The sequence below is a fragment of the Mus caroli genome, chromosome X, assembly GCF_900094665.2.
Source record: "Mus caroli chromosome X, CAROLI_EIJ_v1.1, whole genome shotgun sequence".
Lineage (NCBI taxonomy): Eukaryota > Metazoa > Chordata > Mammalia > Rodentia > Muridae > Mus > Mus caroli.
This window is the reverse complement of record NC_034589.1, coordinates 147,977,397-148,000,023: the sequence shown is the minus strand read 5'-3', so window position 1 is coordinate 148,000,023 and position 22,627 is coordinate 147,977,397. Positions and strand designations below refer to the sequence as shown.

The following is a 22,627-nucleotide window of genomic DNA, read 5'->3' as shown; positions in this document are numbered from 1 at the left end:
GCAGAGTTTGTACCATAAAAGACCCCATGTAGCTGGACGTGGTGGCGCACGCCTTTAATCCCAGCACTTGGGAGGCAGAGGCAGGCGGATTTCTGAGTTCGAGGCCAGCCTGGTCTACAAAGTGAGTTCCAGGACAGCCAGGGCTACACAGAGAAACCCTGTCTTGGAAAAAAAAAAAGACCCCATGCATCACACCAGTAAACAGGACATTCACAGGACTCGCATTCTTTTTTTCTCATATGTGTAATAAGTAGAATCTTAGTGTTAAGAATTTTTATTTCATGATTTACTCATTTCTAACTTAATAGAAGTCTTGGATTTAAATATATCACTTGTCTTGTTTGGTATATTGTTTTAATTTGGAAAGGATAATTTGAAGTTAACTGAAATGATAGAAGTTGAATTTATACTTCCATTTTTTAAAAAAAGTCTTGTTATTAATAAATGATTAAACTTTGTATATTAAAAAAAGAAGTTTACATTTGCAATATACAGAAGTAAAACTTTTGATGTCTAGAATAATGAGCAGACTGGCCTTAAAATACATCATGCAATGGCAAGACAACCTCATGTGAACTCAGTAAGAGGGGCATGGAAGTTTAAAAGCAACATCTTTTAAAAACATTCTGGAGCATACCTTTAATCCCAGCACTCCAGAGACAAAGGCAAACAGATTTCTAAGTTCAAGGCTAGCCTGGTCTACAGAGTGAGTTCCAGGACAGCCAGGGCTACACAGGAAAAACCCCCTCTCAAAAAACAACAACCAACCAAACAAACAAACAAAAACACATTCTAGCTATCCACATAAATTACTCAAAATATAAATTATTTTATATTTTGAGATAAAAAATTATGATATTCAATGTAAAAGTAACTTTATTACTGGAGGCTTTATGCCAAATTCCCCAGACTTAATGATTTCCTGTACCTCTTCTGAAAAGAGTTCCTTGTGCCAAAGTCTTCTGAGCCTCTTCTGGGTGACTGAGGGTAGCTTTCTTCTTGCACCCTCTGGTGTCTCAATTCATCTTCATGCCATTTCTCTTTAAATCTCAACGAATCTGCCAGTGACATCTGAGGTGGCTTCCCCAGTGACATCTGAGGTGGCTTCTCTCCTCTCCCACTTCCTCTACCTCTGTGATCATCAGGAGTATACCTTCCTTGCACTGTAGGGATATAACAATCCCTTTCGTGCTCCATGTAGGTTGCTACACTTTCTGTGTATGTGGACATATACTGAGATCTTCTGTCATCATCTCCTCTTCCAGGAAAATATTCTTGGTGAGGCTTATATGTATCAAATTTTTCAACAGGTTTTACATTTGGAGAAGGTGATCTATTTACATAAGACCGATGATATGAATTCACCCGAGGGGGAATCCTTGGTTTATTTTGTCCATGTTTTTCATCATCCATTCTCCAAGTAAAGGGTCTTTGTTGATCATTTCTATATTCAGGGTCATAGTGCCCATGGAAATGTCTTTCCTCATGGTATTCAAAATTTCTAGATTGTGGTGATAATGACCTATGTAAACAAGCAGAGAGAAGTTTAGTTCACTTTGAGACAACTAACTGTTTTAAAATACTTTCCTAGAATTCTACTACCATCCCCCTCAAGGTAAATCTAGGAATTTGTTTTCTATGCACTTGGACTTGTATACTGGTGTGAGGGAGATGGGTTAATGATTCTTTTGTCCTACCTGACAACCATACTCTTGTCATCCTTACTGATGTATTCTATGAACACATCAAAGTGGGTTAAATATACATATGATATTAGAGGAGGACCAGATCAGGTAGTAAGCAGAGCCTTGTTTTTGAAAGACTACTGATAGCAAAAGTAGATGTAGTACCTTCAAAGTGCCAATCAAGAAAAGCTTACCTCAGGTTCAATAGCTAACTGAGAAACAAGCATGAGTAAAGTAAGAAAAAATATGCAGAAGGGGAGGGGATGGGGATGGTCTCTGTGAGGGGGCAGAATCTGATGTAAATAAATAAATTTTAAAAATATGTTGAAAGTGTGAAGAAAACTAAAGATGACCTCTGAAATTACATTCTAAGACAATGATGCTACAATTCAAACACCAAAAAATGTTTTTATAGTGTTTCCAACTGGCTGTTCTCTCCCTCAAGGCTTTACCAAAGAAGACACTTACCAGGTACCATGGGCAGGGAAGAAATAAATGAGAGAGACATAGGACATCAATTTCTATACTATGCCTCCATACAACAGGGGTTTTTTTCTAAGAAAAATAAGAAGAGTCCCACTTTACAACCCAAGCTGGTTTGACTGGGAGTATCTCTGTTGACAAGTCTGACCTTATACTTAACACAATCTTTTTGCCTCCAGCAACAAAATGCTGGGAAAACAAGTGTGCACTACTATGCCTATCCCTCCATAAATACTTCTAACATGAACTGCTGTTCTTTCCAAAATCTCCTCCCTTACATATCAACTGAAATATGTGCTGTTGAAATAACTTAGGACTCTAGTCAAAGTATGTTTTAATGCAGCTCTAATGCTCTCTAGGGGACAGTATTATATAGCTCTTCTGTATCTATCTTTTCTATAACTTAATATTGCCAAAATGTAGACCTGTATTCCTACTGAGAAGACTCCCACATCCATGGACAACTCTCTAAGTTACTCAGCCTTAAAAATAAGGGAGGGGTGGGGGTATGGTAACTCACACCTTTATTCCTGGTACTTGTGAGGCACAGGCAGACAGATCTCTTAGTTTGAATCTAGCGTAGTCTATATACTAAATACCAGGTCAGCCAGTGAAACCCTTCCTCAAAGGGAATAAAAAAAGGAAAGAAACTCACTTTTGCATCTGAGTGAGAACCCCCATGTGACCTGTCCACATCCTTTAGGGCTTAATGTCTCCAAATCAGTAAGAAAAGAATACCCTGGCCATTTTAAAAATTTACCTGCCCTTGGGAGGTAGAGGCAGGCGGATTTCTGAGCTCAAGGCCAACCTGGTCTACAGAGTGAGTTCCAGGACAGCCAGGGCTATACAGAGAAACCCTGTCTCGAAAAACAAAAAATTATCTGCTCTAAGAAGCTTCAATTATGAATGAATCTTTTTTTTTTCTAATGACAAATGTGTATCTTCCACACAAAAGAGGAAACACATCTATCTTCTCCAGTACCATTTACATGGACTTGGCAATATTGTCGCCTAGAGTTGCCAAATATTACTTATCAGAAGCAGAAACTCTGCCATCTTCATGGTTTATCTCATCTCAGGAGGGGAAACAACTAGAGTCTCTGAGTAATTCCTCAAGATTTCATCTCTTTTCACTGCTAAGCAGAGAACCTGGGAGTCAGAGGCAGAAGTTTCCCAGACAGGATGAAACATTCAAGATCTAACTTTAGCCCTTAATTCACTTTTAAAACTGCTGACATTGTTTTATGTCTTGTTATGTAGTACTCACTTCCAGAAACTTTTGTTATAAAGGTTATTAACATTTCCAATTCTCCTAAAGGTTAGGAGATAATTCTCTAGTCTCTAGAGTTTTGCATGCCTTATGAGTGGAGGCACTGGCAACTTTGGTCCCCCAGGGAACAGCCTTGGAAACAGAGATCAGGTCTCCCTCATGGATAGAGAGAGGGCTTACTTGTTTGCTGCCCATGATAATAAGATAATGCTTACTCCAAGTGACTCAAGTGCTTCAGCTGTGTCAAAACCCCAGAACCTGTGACAAATTTGCATCATCTACCCAGATAGCTACTCTAGAGCACTGGCCCTCGTGGGTTCTTAGAAGGTAGAGAAAATGTCTCTAACATGGAAGTGTCTTGTAGCAAACTAGTATATTGACTTCTAAGTAGGAACAAAGTACCAAACTCTTTGTAGTTCTTAACAAAAAACAAAACAAAAACAAAAACAAAAAAAACAAAAACTGATAAGTAATTAGAAAAGTAGGCACTAAGCGTTGGCAGAGTCCCTGAGGCCATTACTCTAACAGTCACACTAAAAGAAGGCTAAAATAAGGCACATTCTGTTATCTTCCTTGTGATACAGTCTTTTTGTCTTTACAGTTTCTTTTCTTTTTGAAACTTCTCCCAAATTGAACATGATTTTGTGACATTTATAAAATGAAAACTAAATTACTGACTGATGATTCACTCTATTATTGGAACAAGCTATATTAACATAAAAATCATGGTTTAATCTTTCCTGTATGTAATAATAGTCCTTTATGTCAGTCTGAGCCTTATTGGTCGTAAAACAGAATGAATTCTTCTCTCCCTAGAGATGCCGAGTGCTTTGCCCCTGTCAGAAGCACTTTCCCCACTGTATCAGAGTCGCCTCCTCTCCCCAGCCAGTCTGTGTGCTTGCTAAGGCCATGGAAGATGGGATACTCACTCTTGTGTCCCAGAACTGGGATGCATCGAATGTACAATAAACTGGTGGAACTATTCTAGTCTAATTATGTAAACTATAGTACTGATACCACCTACCAAAGAAAACAAATGAGAGTTGAACTAAAATTGAGCTATTCAAAACCGCTTTTTTGCCAAAGTTGTAAAGCTCCTAATAGCTTAAAAAAGTAACCTCAAAGACATTTCTCATTCTGGATGTGGTCACTGCATTCGTTTTTATTATAAAGTAATTCTAGCCCCAATTAAACAAATTTATCAGCTCCTCAAATCTACAAATACTACCATTACCATGATTAATCGAGTACTATGAGCAGCCAGGTCCAGTGAGCTTATGGAGGCTTGAGCAGTAACGGTGATTTCTAAATCCAAGCTAAGTAGGAAAAGCATGGGACTCCTCACCTTTGTTTCCACCTGGGGGATCTGGATCTTGACCGTGCCATCCTTTAGCATATGAGCTGCCTGATCCACTTTTTACACTGCAAAAAAATACAGCATTAGCATGTTTGTTTGTTTGTTCGTTTAAAAAAAAAAAAAAGCACCTGTAGTATGCTTTAAAACCTGGTGATTGCCAAGAGAAAGCTTAATTATTCTGTAAGTTCAACTTGCCTTTGTACCACTAAGTGCTAGAATTAAACACACCCAGTATGTTTGTCATTTTTTAGATTTGTTTTTATTTATAATCTTAGGCTACTTCTGAGATATGTACATATCTCTAGTTTTGCTATCACACCAATACTAAAAAATAAAACAGTATATATAAACAAACAAACAAAAAAAAAAAAAACAGGAAAAAACTACTCCAGAGTGACAACATCTCTGCAGCTGGGAAAAGCCCACCTCAGCCCTATGAACATTTTATGGTCTATAAATGTATAAAGCGTGCTATCCACCCTGACTTGTCCTGAAATTGCCTTTCTGCAGCATTTTCCAAGCAGCTGGATCTGAGCAGTGGAGGGGCCGAGGCTTTCACTCTCTCCTGCCACCACTATCTTAAAAACACTGTTGAGGAAAAGTGATTCTGGGGTAACACTGAGTGTATTTTTACCTTGTTTGTTAGCATGGAAATCCAACAGCAAGTTCATTTTTGTGTGTATAAGCATGGAATGAGTCAGGGCCTGACCTCAGGTGTCGTCTTCTCTCGCTTTCTACAGTAAGGTCTCGAACTGTCCTGGAGTGCATCTTTTCATCTAGACTGACTAGCCATCTAGCTGCTGAAATCCATGTCTTGGTTATCTTCCCCCCATTTCTGGTTTTCCTAACATGTATCATTATACCTGGCTTTTATTTAGATGGCTGAGGGCCTAAACTCAAGTAATAATAAGCAAACACTTTACCCTAAGCCTAATTAATCAGTAGATCTTCAGATCCAAAACATAGTCTCTTCCACAGATACTGCCACCTTCTAATCATTCACTTACAGCCTGTAGTCTTCCTGCCTATTATCTCTGCCATTATCTACAACCCAAACCCTTTGTGGTCTCTACCACTAACGTTACAGCATTCTTATTTCACTTCTTCGACTAGATATGAGAATTGTCAAACACTCAGCCATTCGCCAAGGCTTTCTTGTAAAATTGTGAGATTTTACATAGGTAGATGGAGTTGTTAGATTATCTTTAAGCCATTCCTGGACTGACCATGTATCCAGTCAGACTTTCCTTCCGTTCTTCATGAACAAAAGCTTATAACCTTATGGTATAACTTTGGTCTCTGTAAGAGCTATAAACTGAATCCCAAGACACTAGCTATAGTCCTTACAGGAGGCCACTGGAGTTACATGGAATATACAATGATGGAAAAACTACAAATCCCTCCAAGGAACCCAGAACCTGAGGGAGATAACCTCCAAGCCTGTCCACGAATTAATCCAACTATCACTCCCTCCGATCTTCTACACTCTACTTAAGACAGACTTGCTCAGAATGAACCTGGGCTATCACAGGTTAAGGAAACGAGGGGCCTTGAAGGTTTGACTCCCCTTAATGTCTTCACTAACCTACAGGTTATCTACTACTAGATAGCTGTCCGGTAAAATAAAATGTGAAGTAGGCTAGGTGCAACAGCAATTCTGGGTCCCCTGCACCACTGGTTCATTCTCTAACCCCCAGGTCTCATGTCCCACAGCACTTTAGGGGACCAGAAACCTTTTATATTTCAAACTGAAATAACAAGGTTAACATAGAAAGACTGTTGACTCTATCTTCAGTTCCTTCTGCCTTTCTTGCTTGTACTAAGATAGTTTCCCTATTAGAAGTCATTTTGAAGTTTTCATACCTTGGCCAACTATTCCTGAAATGTTAACATTCTATAACTTAAACTAACATGAGACTAAGTTTTAAAAGAAATGTATAAAGAACCTTTTTAATACTTAAAACCCAGGTAACAATAAAATCTAAGACTTGTACCAGGTAAGAATCCTGTGGTCTAACAATGTGTGGACAAGTAATCTTCATTATATTATAAATATCATAAATATAATTTGTATTCAACTCCTTTTTGGTACTCTGACAAACTTATTGTGTTGCTCTGTCTCATGATTAGATCTTCATTACTAAATATTTTGTTAAATTTAGAAAGAAAACAGAAGGGAACGGGTAAGGAAAAGAAACAGATCTGAAAGTTATGACCATGCATTTTTGCCAAGGAAAACAAACAAAAACACAGAAAGGGGTTGTAAAGATAGGTCCATGGTGTACAATTGTAATCCCAGTCCTAAGGAGATAGAAATAGGCAGGCCGCTAGCCTACTTAGCACAGTCCAGACCCTTGAGAAACCAACTCAAAACAAATGAGGCTGAGGAGGAATAGCTGAAATGTGTGCTCATCAGCCAGGAAGACTTGTGCTCAAAATCTCCAGCCCTTATGTAAAAGCCAGGTACGGTTGTGCAAGTCTGTAATCTCAGCACTGGAGACAAGAGAGATAAAAAGTTCAGGGGCTTGCTTACTAGTCTAGCTGAAACGACCATCTCCAAGTTCATGTCACAAAAAAAAATACGGTAAAGTAACTCATCTTCTGGCTTCCACATGTACATGTGTGCACATATAACCTATGCACACACATACGCATACACAAAATAAAGACTATTTTAGGGTAAGCTTTTATAGCAGGCATAGTTGTGTACAACTTTAATCTCAGCTCTTGGAGAGGCAGGCAGAGACAAAGTTCAAGGCTAGCCTGGTCTACAGAGTGAGTCCCAGAACAGCCTGACAGAGAAAAATCCTTTCTTGAAAACCAGTAACAAAAAGAAAAGATTTTATACAGTAAACAAGATTTAGTCCTAGTTTTAAAAAATAAAAATGAGGGCTGGAGAGATGGCTCAGTGGTTAAGAGCACCGACTACTCTTCCAAAGGTCCAGAGTTCAAATCCCAGCAACCACATGGTGGCTCACAACCATCTGTAATGAGATCTGATGCCCTCTTCTGGTGTATCTGAAGATAGCTACAGTGTACTTAGATATAATAATAAATAAATCTTTTTTAAAAAAATGAAATAAAAAACACCATTTTTTTCCAAAACAGAAAAGGAAAAGTGAAAGACAAAACCAAAACAGCTTCAGAATGTCACAAAGGGTCCAAGTTAGGTTAGAAAAAGCTTTCTAGGGAGTTAACTCTCGTTCAGAATTGTTCGGTCTGTGCATGGCTGACTTGGTTGGCTTCCTGCTTTTATGAGAAAAAGTCCTGAACCACAGCAAGTGAGCTGCTCAAAATGTTCAGTTTGGCCATACATTAAAGTACACTATACTTTTTGACAGAAATGGACAGAAAAATGGGTTGGGTTAAATTTTCTTCCCAAGAACTTCAAGTGTACTGCAAGGAAACCCCTAATTGATGGAATCAAGTTCCAGGTTTAAGTTCAGAGACCAGGGTTTTGCAAAGGGATATAGCAGCTGACAAAGATTCCTGAAATGATTAATTTACTATACAATTAAATAAGCATAACTGAGAATAAGGAAAGAAGTTTTCTGAAGGATAAATTTAAATATATGTATATAATTGAAGGTTGTTAAATTTTTCAAGTTCAGGGGCTAGAGAGATAGTTCAGTGATTAAGAACATTGCCTGCTCTTTCAGCAGAGCTGGGTTCACTTACCAACACCCACATAAATGTTCACAATCCTCTTTACCTCTAATTTTAGGAGATCAGACACCCTCTTTTGGCTTCATCCAACACTGTACAAGTGGTGCATAGACACATATATACACAAAACACGCATACACATAAAAAATAAGATTTTCTAAAAGTTAAAATTCTTAAGGTTAGCCAGGCAGTGGTGGCACATGCCTTTAATCCCAGCAACTGGGAGGCAGAGAGAGGCAGATATCTGAGTTCGAGGCCAGCCTGGTCTACAGAGTGAGTTCCAGGACAGCCAGGGCTACACAGAGAAACCCTGTCTCAAAAAAAAAAAAAAAAAACAAAAACAAAAAAAAAACAAAACAAAACAAAACAAAAGATATTGGGGGCTGGAGTGATGGCTCAGAAATTAAGAGTACTGGCTATTCTTCCAGGGATCCAGAGTTCAATTCCCAGAAACCACATGGTGGCATATAAGCATCTATAATGAGATCTGGTAAGAGATCTGGTGCCCTCTTCTAGCCTGTACACATACATGCAGGCAGAAGGCTGTATACATAATAAATAAACCTTTAAAAAAGCAAAAACTATAAAAAAAGATATTAATCTGGTCTTTAGATCTGGCTTAAAGAGTTCTATATATGTGTACATATGTAAAGACCAGAGGCTAACCTCAGGCATCATTTTACAGGATGTTGCCCCCTTTATTACCTCTTCATTTTAGTGAATTAAGTGAATTATTTAATTCTTTTCCAACATTTACTTTGTTTTCTGTTTTATGATAGAACAGTGGTTCTCAACCTTCTTAGTGATGTGATCCTTTAATATGGTTCCTCATGCTGTGATGACCTCCAACCATAAAATTATTCCATTGCTATGTTATAACTAATTTTGCTAGTTATGAATCGTAATCTAAATATCTTATTTTCAGGTTAGCTGATATATGCAACCCCTGTGGGGAGGCAAAAACTTTTTTTTTAAAGATTTATTTATTTATTATATGTGAGTACACTGTAGCTGTCTTAAGACACACCAGAAGAGGGCTTCAGATCTCGTTATGGATGGTTGTGAGCCACCATGTGGTTACTGGGATTTGAACTCCGGACCTTTGGAAGAGTAGTCGGGCGCTCTTACCCACTGAGCCATCTCACCAGCCCGAGGCAAAAACTTTTAAGGTTGTCTTTGAATCTGATTTTCCGAAGAATACATCTGCCCCTTAGATTCACTTGAGCTTGTGGAACAGCACAGGCCTTTAACCAAAGCACTTAGGAGGCTAGGAAAGGCAGGCATTTCTCCATGAGTTTGAGAGCAGATTGATTTACAAAGGAGTTCCAGGCCAGTCAGGACTAGCCAGTCATAAAATCAAATAAAAAAAACAAAAGTAAAAAAGAGTCCTACATGCCTTTAATCCAGCACTCCGAAGGTAGAGGAGGGACTGCTCTTGATTTCAAGGCCAGCCTGGTTTTTTGTTGTTGTTTTCTTGGGTTTTTTTGTTTTTTTTTTTTGGTTTTCCGAGACAGGGTTTCTCTGCGTAGCACTGGCTGTCCTGGAACTCACTCTGTAGACCAGGCTGGTTTCAAACTCAGAAATCCTCCTGCCTTTACCTCCCAAGTGCTGGAAATAAAGGCATGTGCCACCACTGCCCTGGCCAGCCTGTTCTAAATAGTGCATTAAAGGCTAGCCAAAGGCTACAAAATGAAACTCACAAAATAATCAAAATTAAATTAAAAATAAAAATGAAGATAGAACTGGTTATTCTTCCCTATGGGCAGCCAAGCACTTTTCTTGGACATAGTTTTTGTTTTGTTTTGTTTTTTTCAAGACAGGGTTTCTCTGTGTAGCCCTGGCTGTCCTGGAGCTCACTCTGTAGACCAGGCTGGCCTTAAGCTCAGAAATCCTCCTGCCTCTGCCTCCCAAGTGCTGGGACTAAAGGTGTGTGCCACCACCGCCCGGCTTGGACATAGTATTAAACTAGCTTAAAATACAAGCCAAACTGAATTCTTGGAACCCTGCAACTGAAGTTGGCAGGGTGGGAGATGAGTATATGTGACTCTTCTGCAGAGAGAAACCTTACATTTCCCAAACAGCCATAGGCGCAGGAGAGGGGAACAGGCACAGCAGGCTGCGCAGCTCCTGTTACATTTGGACTCGACTATAAATGCCGCATAGAGCACCGCAAGGGCGCGAACGTATCTACAAAATGTCCGCTGCCTCCTTTACTCCACCACCACTCAGGTGCTGAGACCATGAACCAGTGGCCACCAAGGGGAATGGGGAACACCCTCAACTGGGAGGGGAAAATGACAGAAAGGAATTGTGAAAGAGGGGAGAAAGCAGGTAGAAAGAAATCAAAATCAAATCTCACCCTTCTCTGGAGATGTGAGTTTCAGCCCCTAACCATCACTCACAACAATGGAAAAACAAACAAACAAACAAACAAAAAAACGTAAGAATGGGGACGGGGGGTGGGGGGTGGAGAATACATAAGGGGCTCCTGAACAGCAGAAATTACCGCCGTTTATGTGTCCTGCTCTGCCGGAGCCGTCTCCTCCAACCTTCAGCTATTTGTGAGCTCAGTCTCCTCCAACCTTCAGTTTATGCGCTTTCCCGCTTCTTTTTGCTACCTTGTTTCTTTTTGGGACCTGGGGATTGCACGAGACTGGCGAGGCTGGCTTGTGGGCCCCAGACTCCACCTGTCAGTCTGCTTAGCTCAGCAAGGAAATAATTCAAGCAACCCCCTCCCCCCACCCCCGCGGAGTTGGTGGCGGTGGCAGAGGCAGTGGCAGCAGCAGTGGAGGTAGTGGTGGCTGCAGCAGCCACAATGATGACAGGACCCACAATAGCAGCAGGATCATTTAGCAGTTAATCCTTTGGCTGCTCTTGCAAAAGACCCTCATTTGATTCCTAGCTGTAACTCCAGTTCCAGAGGAACAAACGCCCCCTTTTGGCACCAAGGCATGTATGTGGAGCATAACCATCCATGCATACACATAAAATAAGTCTTAAATAATTTAAAATGGGAAAAACTGAGAATGTATATTTATAACAAGCAAAGCAAAACCCGAGCCAAATTAATCCAAACATTTCACTATTAGTGAAATATTAAATTCAGGTGTGGTGGCATATGCCTTTAATCCCAGCACTCAGGAGGAAGAGACAGGAGGATCTCTGCGAGTTAAAGACCAACATGGTCAAACTGAGTTCCAGGATAGTAAAAGAAAACCTGTCTCACAAAACAGTGAATAAATAAATTAATGATTAAATACATGACACACACATTTTTTTTTTTAAATTTCTGATCTCCTCCTCTACTTACCCTAATAGTCCGTATAAAACTCCTTGTTTTCCCTAATCTGGTCATGCTGCTCCTCCTATTTCAATGTCCTTGCCTCAGTTTGCCTGAGCTTTTCTGAGTTGTCTGACCATCATTGTCGGTGCTCTTCCTTGAATTTCCTTTTTTAAAAATTCTGAATTCCTTCCTCCTTGGGGATTCTGGGTTTGTTCAGTAATTATTTCAACATATTTTATTTATTTACATGTTATTTTAAAAAGGCAAAATTTCTAAGTAGTGTATCCCAAAACCAAAATTCAAGTAACCTATGAATATGATCAAGTAGTAATTGGGAAATGCAAATAAAAACCCAACCTTTTCACACCCAAAAAAGTGGTTATTGCTTTAATGAGTAGGCAAATGTATGGCACAAAAGGAGCCCTAATACACTGCTAGAATATACCGAAATATAAGTAGCTTGGAAGCAGTATGAAAGTACTCCAAAATATTGAAATGCCCATATCCAAAAGCTCATCAATTCCACACAAACACACACACCATGGAGTGGAGACTCTCAAATCTTAGTGTGCACTAAAATTACCTGGAAGGTTGATTAACAGAGATTGATAGATCCTAACCCTGGTATTAAAAGTACTACAAAAAGGAGGAATTGTTAGTGCTAAAAGAAGTGGCAGCAATAGAGATGCATATGTGGCATACAAAGTATAAAATATTTACTATCTGGCCTTCACAGAAAAAAAATTATCCTATTTAAATGTCATTTCTTTTGCCAGCAATGTTGATTAAAAGGGACAAAAAAGCTTTAAAAGAAATAAAATGACAGACTAAAACCAATATGGTATTGACTGAGATGTCAGAAACAGATGATAAATATAATTATATTACTGCTTCAGAGTAAAACATAAAAGAGCAGAAGCAGTGAATCATCTGTCTACCTGTGAACACAAACACCCAGCTAGCAGGGTCATTTACTCGCAGGAGGATGCTGAAAAGAACCCTGATGGCAGCCTTAGCAGACAGAACACACCCTTATTCAGCTGGCAGAGCAGACTGTAGCAACTCCTTTTCTCTTATAAACTCCCTCTCCCTTTTCATCAGATCCTTCCCATAACCCTGCAGAATTTTCACATCTTGCTGGAACCATATGGCCCTGGGGCTATCCTAGCTCTCCATGACAACCAAATTCTTCAAAAGGCTAGGCAAATTATATTTATGTATTTAGGAATATATATGTATATATGTAACAGCAATTAAAGAAAAAGAGACCATGAATTTGAGAGCAATAAGGGTACATGGGAGGAGTTGGGGGAGGAAAGGGAAGAGGGAAATGATGGAATTAGAGTTTCAAAACACACACACACAATACAAAGAAAAATAAAGCCTCAATGAAAGAAGAAAATGTGAACTAAGGAATTTATATCAGCCAATATACAATTACAACCCAAATGTCATGCACATGGACACATGCACACACAAACAAAATGGATTCAAGAACTAAATACACAAAATCTAAAACACATATAAATAATCCTTATGACCTTGAATAGGGTAATAGTTTCTAAAATATGGCACTAAAAATATAAACAACAAAAGAAAAAATTAATTAGGATTCATCAAACTTGAAATATTATGCTGTGAAGAATCCTAACAAGGGAAGCTAAGCTGCTGAAACAGGTCATGATCAGCCAGAGGGCTGGAGGCTCACTACCATTCTACTGGCCAGGCTGTTGGATACCAATCTGGAGTTGGGAATATGGTCATATATCATGGAGCTACAGCAGCAATCATGTGCACTGGAATATGGGAGAACCCCTGAGGACCAAAGGACTGACGAGGCTGCAACATGCTGGTGCTGCAATAGCACGGGCCTGTTTGCCTGCCAGACTGAGGCCCTGGACACGATTCATGGAGACTTGTCCCATGTGGCCAATAAAGATGTATAGTATATTCACTCGAAATTGCTCAGATGAAGTATGTCCACAGCAAGATTCACAAACTTGAGGCCTTCATGAGGCTAACCCTGACAACAGAATGGCCAGGATGGAGGAGCAAGCCATCCAAGTCTAGGTTGAGCTGGGAGGACCTTCTAGGCATTCAGAAGGTTCCTGTACAACATCAAGTGTTTATCCCCAACTGTGTGTACCTACCAGGAGCCTACCCTTAAGCAGGCAGCGCAGCCTGAAACAGCACAGACCACTCTGGGCAGCAGTAAGAAGCCTCATCTCTGAGCCAACTAAATAAAAGAGGCCTCCAAGTCAGACTTTTTTCCTGAGTACTGAGTGAAAGAAAGATCTTATTAATAGCTTATATGATGTTAGAGCACGATATTGCAAAATACCAATTCTAATCTAAAAGCTGTTTGGTAGATAGCAGAAAAGACAAATGAATTAACTGATCTGTGTAATATGTAGAGCTGGCTTTTTGTTTTGTTTTTGGTTTTGTTTTTTACTTTTTTTCAGACAATTTCTGTGTATCCTGGAACTCACTCTGTACACCAAGCGGCTGAAAACTCACAGAAATCCACCTGCCTCTGCATGCACCACATTGACCAGCTTAGACCTGTCTTTTTTGTTGTTGTTTTTTGTTTTTTTTAAGAGCTGTTATTTTTATGTTTGTTTTGTTTTTAAAAAAATGTGTTACCCTGTCAAAATTTATATATAAAACAACCACCACCAAGAAAGTAGAAATACAAAATGTAAAACAAAGAGGAAAAAAAAAAACAAGTCAAGAGATAACCCAATGAATGAATAATTCTTCTTTACAAATCATTTATCTTATAAAGGAATGCATGAATACTTAAGAGTTTCTATATCACCCTGAATGTACTTAATTTCACCCATATCATAAAAAGAATACAACTTAGTGACAATCAAAACTTTTCAAATGGATAAAGGGGATGAATAGACATTTCTCCAAAGTATAAAACTGACTAAAAAGCACAAAAACCCCACAAAACACTAGTCATTGTGGAATGTAAATCAAAATGATAATAAATATCACTCACGCCCTGACAATGAAGATAGCTATAATTACAACATTACATGATAGCACGTATTTTAAGGATGCAGTCTTATTACAATCCTTACATGCTGTTGGTGGAAATGTAGATGGTACAGTCAGCCACTTTAGAAAAGTCTGGCACTTCCTCAATAAAGTCAAACAAGTTGTTACCATACCATGTGGAGCAACTATTATTCCATCCCAGGTATATTCAATCACAGTAATTGAAAATATGTCCATACAAATCTTTTCACGGGTTGGCTCAGTGGTTAAGAGTGCCAACTGTTCTTCCGAAGGTCCTGAGTTCAAATCCCAGCAACTACATGGTGGCTCACAACTATCCATAACGAAATCAGATGGCCTCTTATGGAATGTCTGAAGACAGCTACAGTGTACTTACATATAATAAATAAATAAATGTTTAAATCTTTTCACAACAATGTTCACAGGAGAATTTATAACGTCAAAAGGTAGAAACAACTCAAATGTACAGTAAGATGAATGAAAAAAAATGTCTCCCCTTCCTCTTCCTCTTCCCATGAGGTCCGAACTGGCCTCTCTTTCTCTTTTTCTCCTCTTCTGTCCTTATCTGTTCCCTTTCCCCCTTTCTCTGCCTCTACTCCTTTTCCAGGTCCTCGCTCCCCTCCTTTCCCACAATAAAACTATTAAACTAAAAAAAAAAAAAAAAAATGGGAGAGCACCCTCATAGAAGCAGTGGGAAGGAGATGGGATAGGGGGTTTGCAGAGGGGAGACCAGGAAAGGGGATAACATTTGAAATGTAAATAAAATATCCAATAAAAAAAGAAAATAAATTTCCCTATTTTTAATCACAGAAAAATATGTCATACATATACAAAGAATATCTAACCATAAAACATAGAGCAAATACTAATATATGCTACAACATAGATGAGCCTAAAAGCAGTATGTTAAATGAGCAAAGTCATTCACAAAGGACCTCATATTGTATAACTTATGTAAATCCCCAGAAATGGAATGATTGCTAATGTTTAGTGTTTTTCTTTTTTCTTTAGGTTTTTGAAACAGGGTTTCCCCTCAGGAAAACTGGCCTCACACTTCCTGTGTAAGTGAGGATGATGACCCTCATCTCCTGATTCCCCTTCCATGTATAGCCCAATCCTGGGATTCCAGGCATCTAGCACCACACCCAACAGAGCATTTGGGGTTGAAGAACTGTGCTGGAATTAGACTTTTGATCATGTTTGCACAATTGTATCAAAATACTAAAAATGCTGAACTGTACACTTAAGAAGGGTACATTATGCAAAAAGATTCCACACTAAATACAAATCAAGTATTTACAAATTCAAAGAATAAAAATTCGGGCTGGTGAGATGGCTCAGTGAGTAAGAGCACCCGACTGCTCTTCCGAAGGTCCAGAGTTCAAATCCCAGCAACCACATGGTGGCTCACAACCATCCGCAACGAGATCTGGCGCCCTCTTCTGGAATGTCTGAAGACAGCTACAGTGTACGTACATATAATAAATAAATAAATCTAAAAAAAATAAAAATAAAAATAAAAATTCCCCAGGAAACCCTTTGCAGCAAAAGACCACAGGAATAAGAGGGTAATCAGTAAGGAGCTCAGAAGAAAGGGAAAAGCAGAAGTGAGGAGACCAGGCATGGATTATTCTCATGGTCACAGAGCGAGTGTTACCTTATCACCAGTTCTTCAGTAAGGAAGAGTCATAAGTGCACACAGAATTCCACTTTTGCTTATCATTCTTACTTTGATCACAGGGGGTAAAGTATTTGAAAAGTAAACACAATAGAAAGAGCCAAATACAAAGATAGGCCACTAAAACAAAAATACTTATGTGCTTACAGGCTGGGGAGATACATCAGTAGGTAAAAGTTCTTGCCATATAAGCACAATGACTTAAGTTGGATCTCTAGAACCCATGTTTTTTTTTTTAAAGAGCCTACAAATCTTTCTTTCTTCCACACACATGCTATGCCATGAACATGCATATATATATACACACACACACATACACACACACAATACGTGTGAAATAGTTCATCTTTTTATTTATTTTTTTACTTTATGTGTATGAGTGTTGGTCTATATGTATGTTCTGTATTGTATTATTTGTGCATGTGGTGCCCACTAAGGCCAAAAAAATCATCAGATATCCTGGAACTGGAGTTTCAATACTTGTGAACAATCATGTGGGTGCTGAGAACTGAATCCAGGTTTTCTACAAGAATACAAATGTTCTTAACTGCCAAGTCATCTGTCTCTCCAGCCCTAAAGAGCTGTTTATTTAAAAGTAAAAAAAAANCCAAGTCATCTGTCTCTCCAGCCCTAAAGAGCTGTTTTTTTAAAAAAAAAAAAAAAAAAAAAAAAAAAAAAAGTAAGTAATACTGACAGTTAAGCCAAGTGCAGTGGCTTACACCTATAATCCCAGCACTTTGGAGGCTGGAAGGTAGAGGATAGCTATGAATCTTAGGCCAGGCTTTACACAGTTAGTCTGAAGCCAGCCTGGGCTATAGAGTAAAACCCTGTCTTGTGTGTGTGTGTGTGTGTGTGTGTGTGTGTGTGTGTGTGTGTGTATAGACACAAAGCCTAAATAATCAAATTCTTTGAGATGCATTAAAAACAATGACCAGTCAAATACTCATTGTAGGAGGCTGAAGGAACAGACCCATCAATAAAGTCTTCACCATGCAAGAGGCCCTGAGTTCAGATCCCTATTCCCTCCAAAAAAGCTAATAAAGCAGCACAACTGTAATCCCTGGGCTGGAAAGGCATTTGCTGGCCAGCCAATCCAACACACGCTGTCTCAAAAACAAGGCACAGGACAATGAGCTAGATCAGCAGTAGACTCCTGGCACATGAGCCTGGAAACTGAGTTGATCTCTCAGATCCATGTAAAGGCAGAGAGAACTGATTCCACAAAGCTTTTTGACCTCCACATGTGTTCCAGCACACACACGTGCATACCCTCCCAAAGTCTAATAATAAAACATAAACATTTAAAAATAAGATAGACAACAACCAAGGAAAACACTGACATGAATGAATACACACATACAACACATATACACACTCACTGTGGTAAACATATTTATCAGTAAAAGAATAAATATGTGTTCAGTTACAAGATTAAAAAATTAAAATAACAGCTGGGCGGTGGTGGCGCATGCCTTTAGTCCCAGCACTCGGGAGGCAGAGACAGGTGGATTTCTGAGTTCGAGGCCAGCCTGGTCTACAAAGTGAGTTCCAGGACAGCCAGGGCTATACAGAGAAACCCTGTCTCGAAAAACAAACAAACAAACAAACAATAAAATACAAAGGAAGCAGGCCCAGGACGCTGCTTAATTAGTACAGTGTTTGTCTAGCATTCACGAAGCCATAAATTCAGTCCCCAGCACCATATAAATCAGTGGTTTTCAACCTGAGTCACAACCCCTTTAATGGACCTTTTCACAGAGATCCCCTAAGACCATCAGAAAACACAGATATTTATATTTTGTTTCTTAACAGTTGCAAAATTACAGCTATGAAGTAGCAAGGAAACTAATTTTATGTTGGGGGGATCACCATAACATAAGGAACTGTAGTAAAGGGTTACAGCATTAGGAAGGTTGAGACCCACTGGTGTAAACCAAGTGTGATGCACATATGCCTAAAATCCCAATATTTAAGATATAGAGGCAGATGATGGAAAATCTAGGTCATGCTCAGATGCACACTGAGTTTGCAGCCAGTCTGGACGAGGTGCAGTCCTGTCACATGAGAAGAATGAAGGGAAGAAAGAAAGTGATTTAGGTGTGGTGACATATGCCTATAACCCCAAAATTCCAGCATGAAGGAGGGCCAGGTAAAAGGACTATAAATTTGAGTCAAGTTCATCTAAATAAGACCCTGTCTCAAAAAACAAACAAAAAAGGGAGCTATGTTCAATGTACACAGTATACACTATGAAAAACAACTTAAAGTTCAAACTTGAGTATGAAAGAGTGTGGTGTGGGGCCAAAAAGTATCACTTAAGAGTCTTTGAAAATGAGTCCTTTTTTTGTTTGTTTGTTTGTTTTTGCTATTGTTATTTCAAGACAGGGTCTCACTCTATAGCTCTGGAGCTCACTCTGTAGATCAGGATGGCCTCAAACTCACAGAGAAATCTATCTGCCTGTGTCTACTCCTTAGTGCTGGAATTAAAGGCATGGCCCACTACACCTATTAAAACAAGGTCTTAGAGGCAGGCGGATTTCTGAGTTCGAGGCCAGCCTGGTCTACAGAGTGAGTTCCAGGACAGCCAGAGCTATACAGAGAAACCCTGTCTTGAAAAAAAAATTAAAACAAGGTCTTAATAGTGCCTAGACTGGCCTCAAACTTCTGCTTCTCAACCAGACTTTGTCCCACATACCTGTAATCCAAACACTCAAGAGCCTGAGGCAAACGTGAGCTAAGCAGTGACATCCTGCTTGACAAAAAAAAGAAAAAAACAACAACTGAGGGCTAGTGATACAGCTAAACTGGTACAAAGTGATTACCTGGCATTTAGGAAATCCTGGGCTCAATTCACAGCACTGCAAGAAACACACACCTCACAGCTGATTTTGCAATCTTTTGTCTTTGCCTTTTGAGTTCTGGAAATACAAATCATAGCTTCAAACATGCTAGACAAGTACTCTACCAATGCTACTCCATTCCTAGCCCCAGAATAGATTTCAAAAACTAGACCTTTTCTAAATATGTATGTCCGTGTGTGTATGTGTGTGTGTGTGTGTGTGTGCGTGCCCAAGAAGAGCGGAGAAATAGATCTTTTTCAGTAGCTCTCTACGTAACTTTTTTTTAAGACAGGAATCTTTTATATCACCTGAAGTTCACCATTTCAGCTTAACTGAATGGTTAGCAAGCCTCAGAAACTCTCCTGTCTGTTTCTTGAGAGCTGGGATTAGAGATAAATACTTTGCTGCTGGCTTTTTATTCAGGTACTAGGGATCTTAACCCCAGTTCTCATGATTCCACAGCAAGTACATTACTGGCTGGGCCATTTTCCCCAGCTCCAAAAGTTTACATTTAAAATTTTTGTGCTTCAAGATGCTTCTGTGCTCGGGGTGTTGGTGACCCATGCCTTTAATCCCAGCACTCAGGAGGCAGAGGCAGAGGCAGGTGGATTTCTGAGTTCGAGGCCAGCCTGGTCTACAGAGTGAGTTCCAGGACAGCCAGGGCTACACAGAGAAGCCCTGTCTGGAAAAAAAAACAAAAACAAAAAACAAAACAAAACAAAACAAAAAGATGCTTCTGTGCTCTGAAATTTTTACAAGAAAGTAAAACCTTCAGTAAGACAAAGTATGTGAAATATACTTTCATAAATGTCTCATATGACCCTAAAAGGTAAGACAAACATTATAATCCCTTGTTCATTGCTGAGGAAATACCTTAGAAAAAGTTAAGTGATTTGGTCAAGGTAATCAGATATATTATAATTCAAGTAAGTCATAACTTCAAATCCCTTGTTCACTTAGAAAAACCCTTACTAACTTGTTTTATTTTTTAGAACACCGAGTAACTGGGAAGCTGAACTGCTATCAATAACCGAGGAAAATAAAACAAACATGACTGGCATGCACCTGCAATCCTAGCATTTAGGGGCCAGAGACTGGGAATCAGAAACTCAAGGCTATCCCTTGGCTACACTGTGAGTTCAAGACCATCCTTTCTTTAAAGACTCCCTTTAAAAAAAAAAAAAAAAAAAAAAAGGAAGAAAGAAAAAAAGAAAGCCTCAACATAAATGAACAAACAAACAAACCTTTTAAAGTTTTGGACCTGCTCACATCTAGGGGAAAAAAAAAAAAAACGTTTAAATATGCCAGGCCTGGCCATGCAGGCCTATAATCCACTCAGGATGGAGAACGGGTACAAAGTTCGAGGGCTGGCCAGCCTGACCAATAGAATGAGTTAAACAGCAGCCTGAGTTGGGTGAGACTCTATCTCAAAAGGTACATAGCTGTATGGTGGAGTGCTTGCTTGCCATGGGGAAGGGCCTAGCTTTTATTTCCAGGCTTATAAAAGAAAAAAAAAGTTAAAAAGGTAGCCTGACAGGGAGCCTCGAGGGCCCTATTTTCTCCTGGCCGTTTGGAATGTGTTCCAGAGAAGCAGTCACTCAAGGTGTAACTGAAAAAAAAAAAAGCATATTTCGAGGGTTAAGTTTCTCTAGGGCGGTCCTGACCCGTGGCCCAGTTGACTGAATTCGTCCCAGGGAGGTCTGCGCTAGCTAGCTAGCCTTTGACCTTGTCCGCGGAGGATGCGGCTCCTGAGGCCAGAGCATCTTTGGTGGACAAAGCCGGGAGCATCGCTCCGCACCGCTGCGCTCCGCACCGGAGGGCTCCGCGTCCCCGGGCTTCAGTCTCCCGGCACCGCCCCCTCCCTGGTCCCTGGGGACCCACGCGGCACGAGCCTGGCGCCGCCACCTGCCCGCCGCCGTGGGCCGGCAGACCTGGGGGTTGTGGGGGGCGGGCAGGTGCCCGGGCTGGAGGCGGCTCAGGAATAGCACCGGCGGGGACAGCCTTCGGAACCCCACCCCCGAGGGCAGAGAGCCAAGCGGGCGCGCCAGGGGAGCCTCGAGGGGCGGCAGCCGCTTAGGGAAGGCGCCGGCCCCAGCGTGAACGGGAGAAGGGATGAGGTCCCTGAAGAAGCCAAGTCCGCCCGCCGCCCCGTTCCCGCCCGCCACCGTGAGAACTGCCACTCGTGGGCGAAGGACACACCCTCCCTGCCTCCCAGGCTCGGGCTTCCTCACTCTGCCCACTCCCCGAACCGCTCACCCTTCAGAGAAGTCGTCACCATAGCCCGTCGCTGTCGCTGTCGCCGAAACCTCCGCCGCTACAGCCGCCGCCGCTGTTGCTGCTCCCTCACCGCCTCGCCCCTCACGCAGCTCCCGCCTCCTGCTCCAACCAGCACCCAGCTCTCCCCGCGGGCCCGAGACCCGGAACCACTTCCTTCCGGAATGGTCTGGTCCCAACCCCCTCTGGCCCCGCCCACAGTGTCCGCCTCCCGCCCAAACTTGCTTTCAAGGAGGATAAGCTCGGGTTTCCAGCCCCGCCCAGACGACGCCCGCGGGCTCTCTAACGCCCTCTGCTGGCTGCGCTCTCCCACGCGGTTCCCTGAGAGACTAAAGTGCGCTCGCGAGTTGATCTGGCTAGAAGGAAGAGAAGCACCCGAGGTGGTGCAAGTCTGAGACTCTTTGGAGTTGAGGATCGCGGCCTAGAAGTCAGCCCTCAACTTGGTTCTCTTGATCTTCCTGCCTTGTGTGCAGTATCCGCAGACAGAGGCAGAGGTATCCGCCAAGGTTTTTGGTTTTTGGTTTTTGGTTTTTTGTTTTTGGTTTTCGAGACAGGGTTTCTCTGTGTAGTCCTGGCTGTCCTGCAACTCACTCTGTACACCAGGCTGGCCTCGAACTCAGAAATCCGCCTGCCTCTGCCTCCCAAATGCTGGGATTAAAGGCATGCACCACCACGCCCGGCTGGCGTCTAGCTCTTTACGTGGCCCTCAAAGCCTAGGAAGAATGTATATATCTGAGCCTGCTTCTCCTTGACCTCTGTCCCCACCTATTTAATTCGCAACCAATCATCCAACTTTTCACCATTTCCCATAGCCTCAAATGAAGGGTCTGCTTGGAAAACGGGACCTTCTGAGCTTTCCAAATGGGTTAATGGTCCCAATAAATACCAACCCCTCTCAACTCTCCTCTCGTTTATATTTTCTTCTTTTTTTTCTCTTTCTCCTTTCTCTCTACTCTCATTTTCCTCCTCTTTTGTGCGTATAGTGCTCTGTTTGTATGTCCATGTATACTTCCCCCGTGTGGGGTGTGTGGGGGGGGGAGGTCAAAGGGCAACCTCAGGTGATA

The 22,627-nt window shown here is 40.9% G+C and overlaps 1 protein-coding gene across 6 annotated transcripts in view; it reads right to left on the bottom strand.

Annotated features, from left to right (window-relative positions):
* The window catches only part of Bclaf3 (BCLAF1 and THRAP3 family member 3), a 60,863-nt gene extending 39,155 nt beyond the window's left edge, over positions 1-21,708 (bottom strand). For 5 of the 6 annotated variants that reach the window (XR_003835725.1, XM_029473527.1, XM_021153480.1 and 2 more), the window contains exons 1-3: positions 21,546-21,708; positions 4,784-4,860; positions 929-1,522 (exon numbers count right to left, since the gene is read on the bottom strand). Coding sequence is in view for 5 of the 6 variants with exons in the window: in XM_029473527.1 (XP_029329387.1) it covers positions 929-1,522; positions 4,784-4,824 (635 nt within the window). In the remaining variant the exon portion in view is untranslated. Of the gene's footprint in view, positions 1-928; positions 1,523-4,783; positions 4,861-19,271; positions 19,368-21,545 lie in introns of all 6 variants that reach the window. The other variant, XM_029473525.1, reaches the window with a different exon arrangement.
* Between the last annotated feature and the right edge of the window lie 919 nt (positions 21,709-22,627).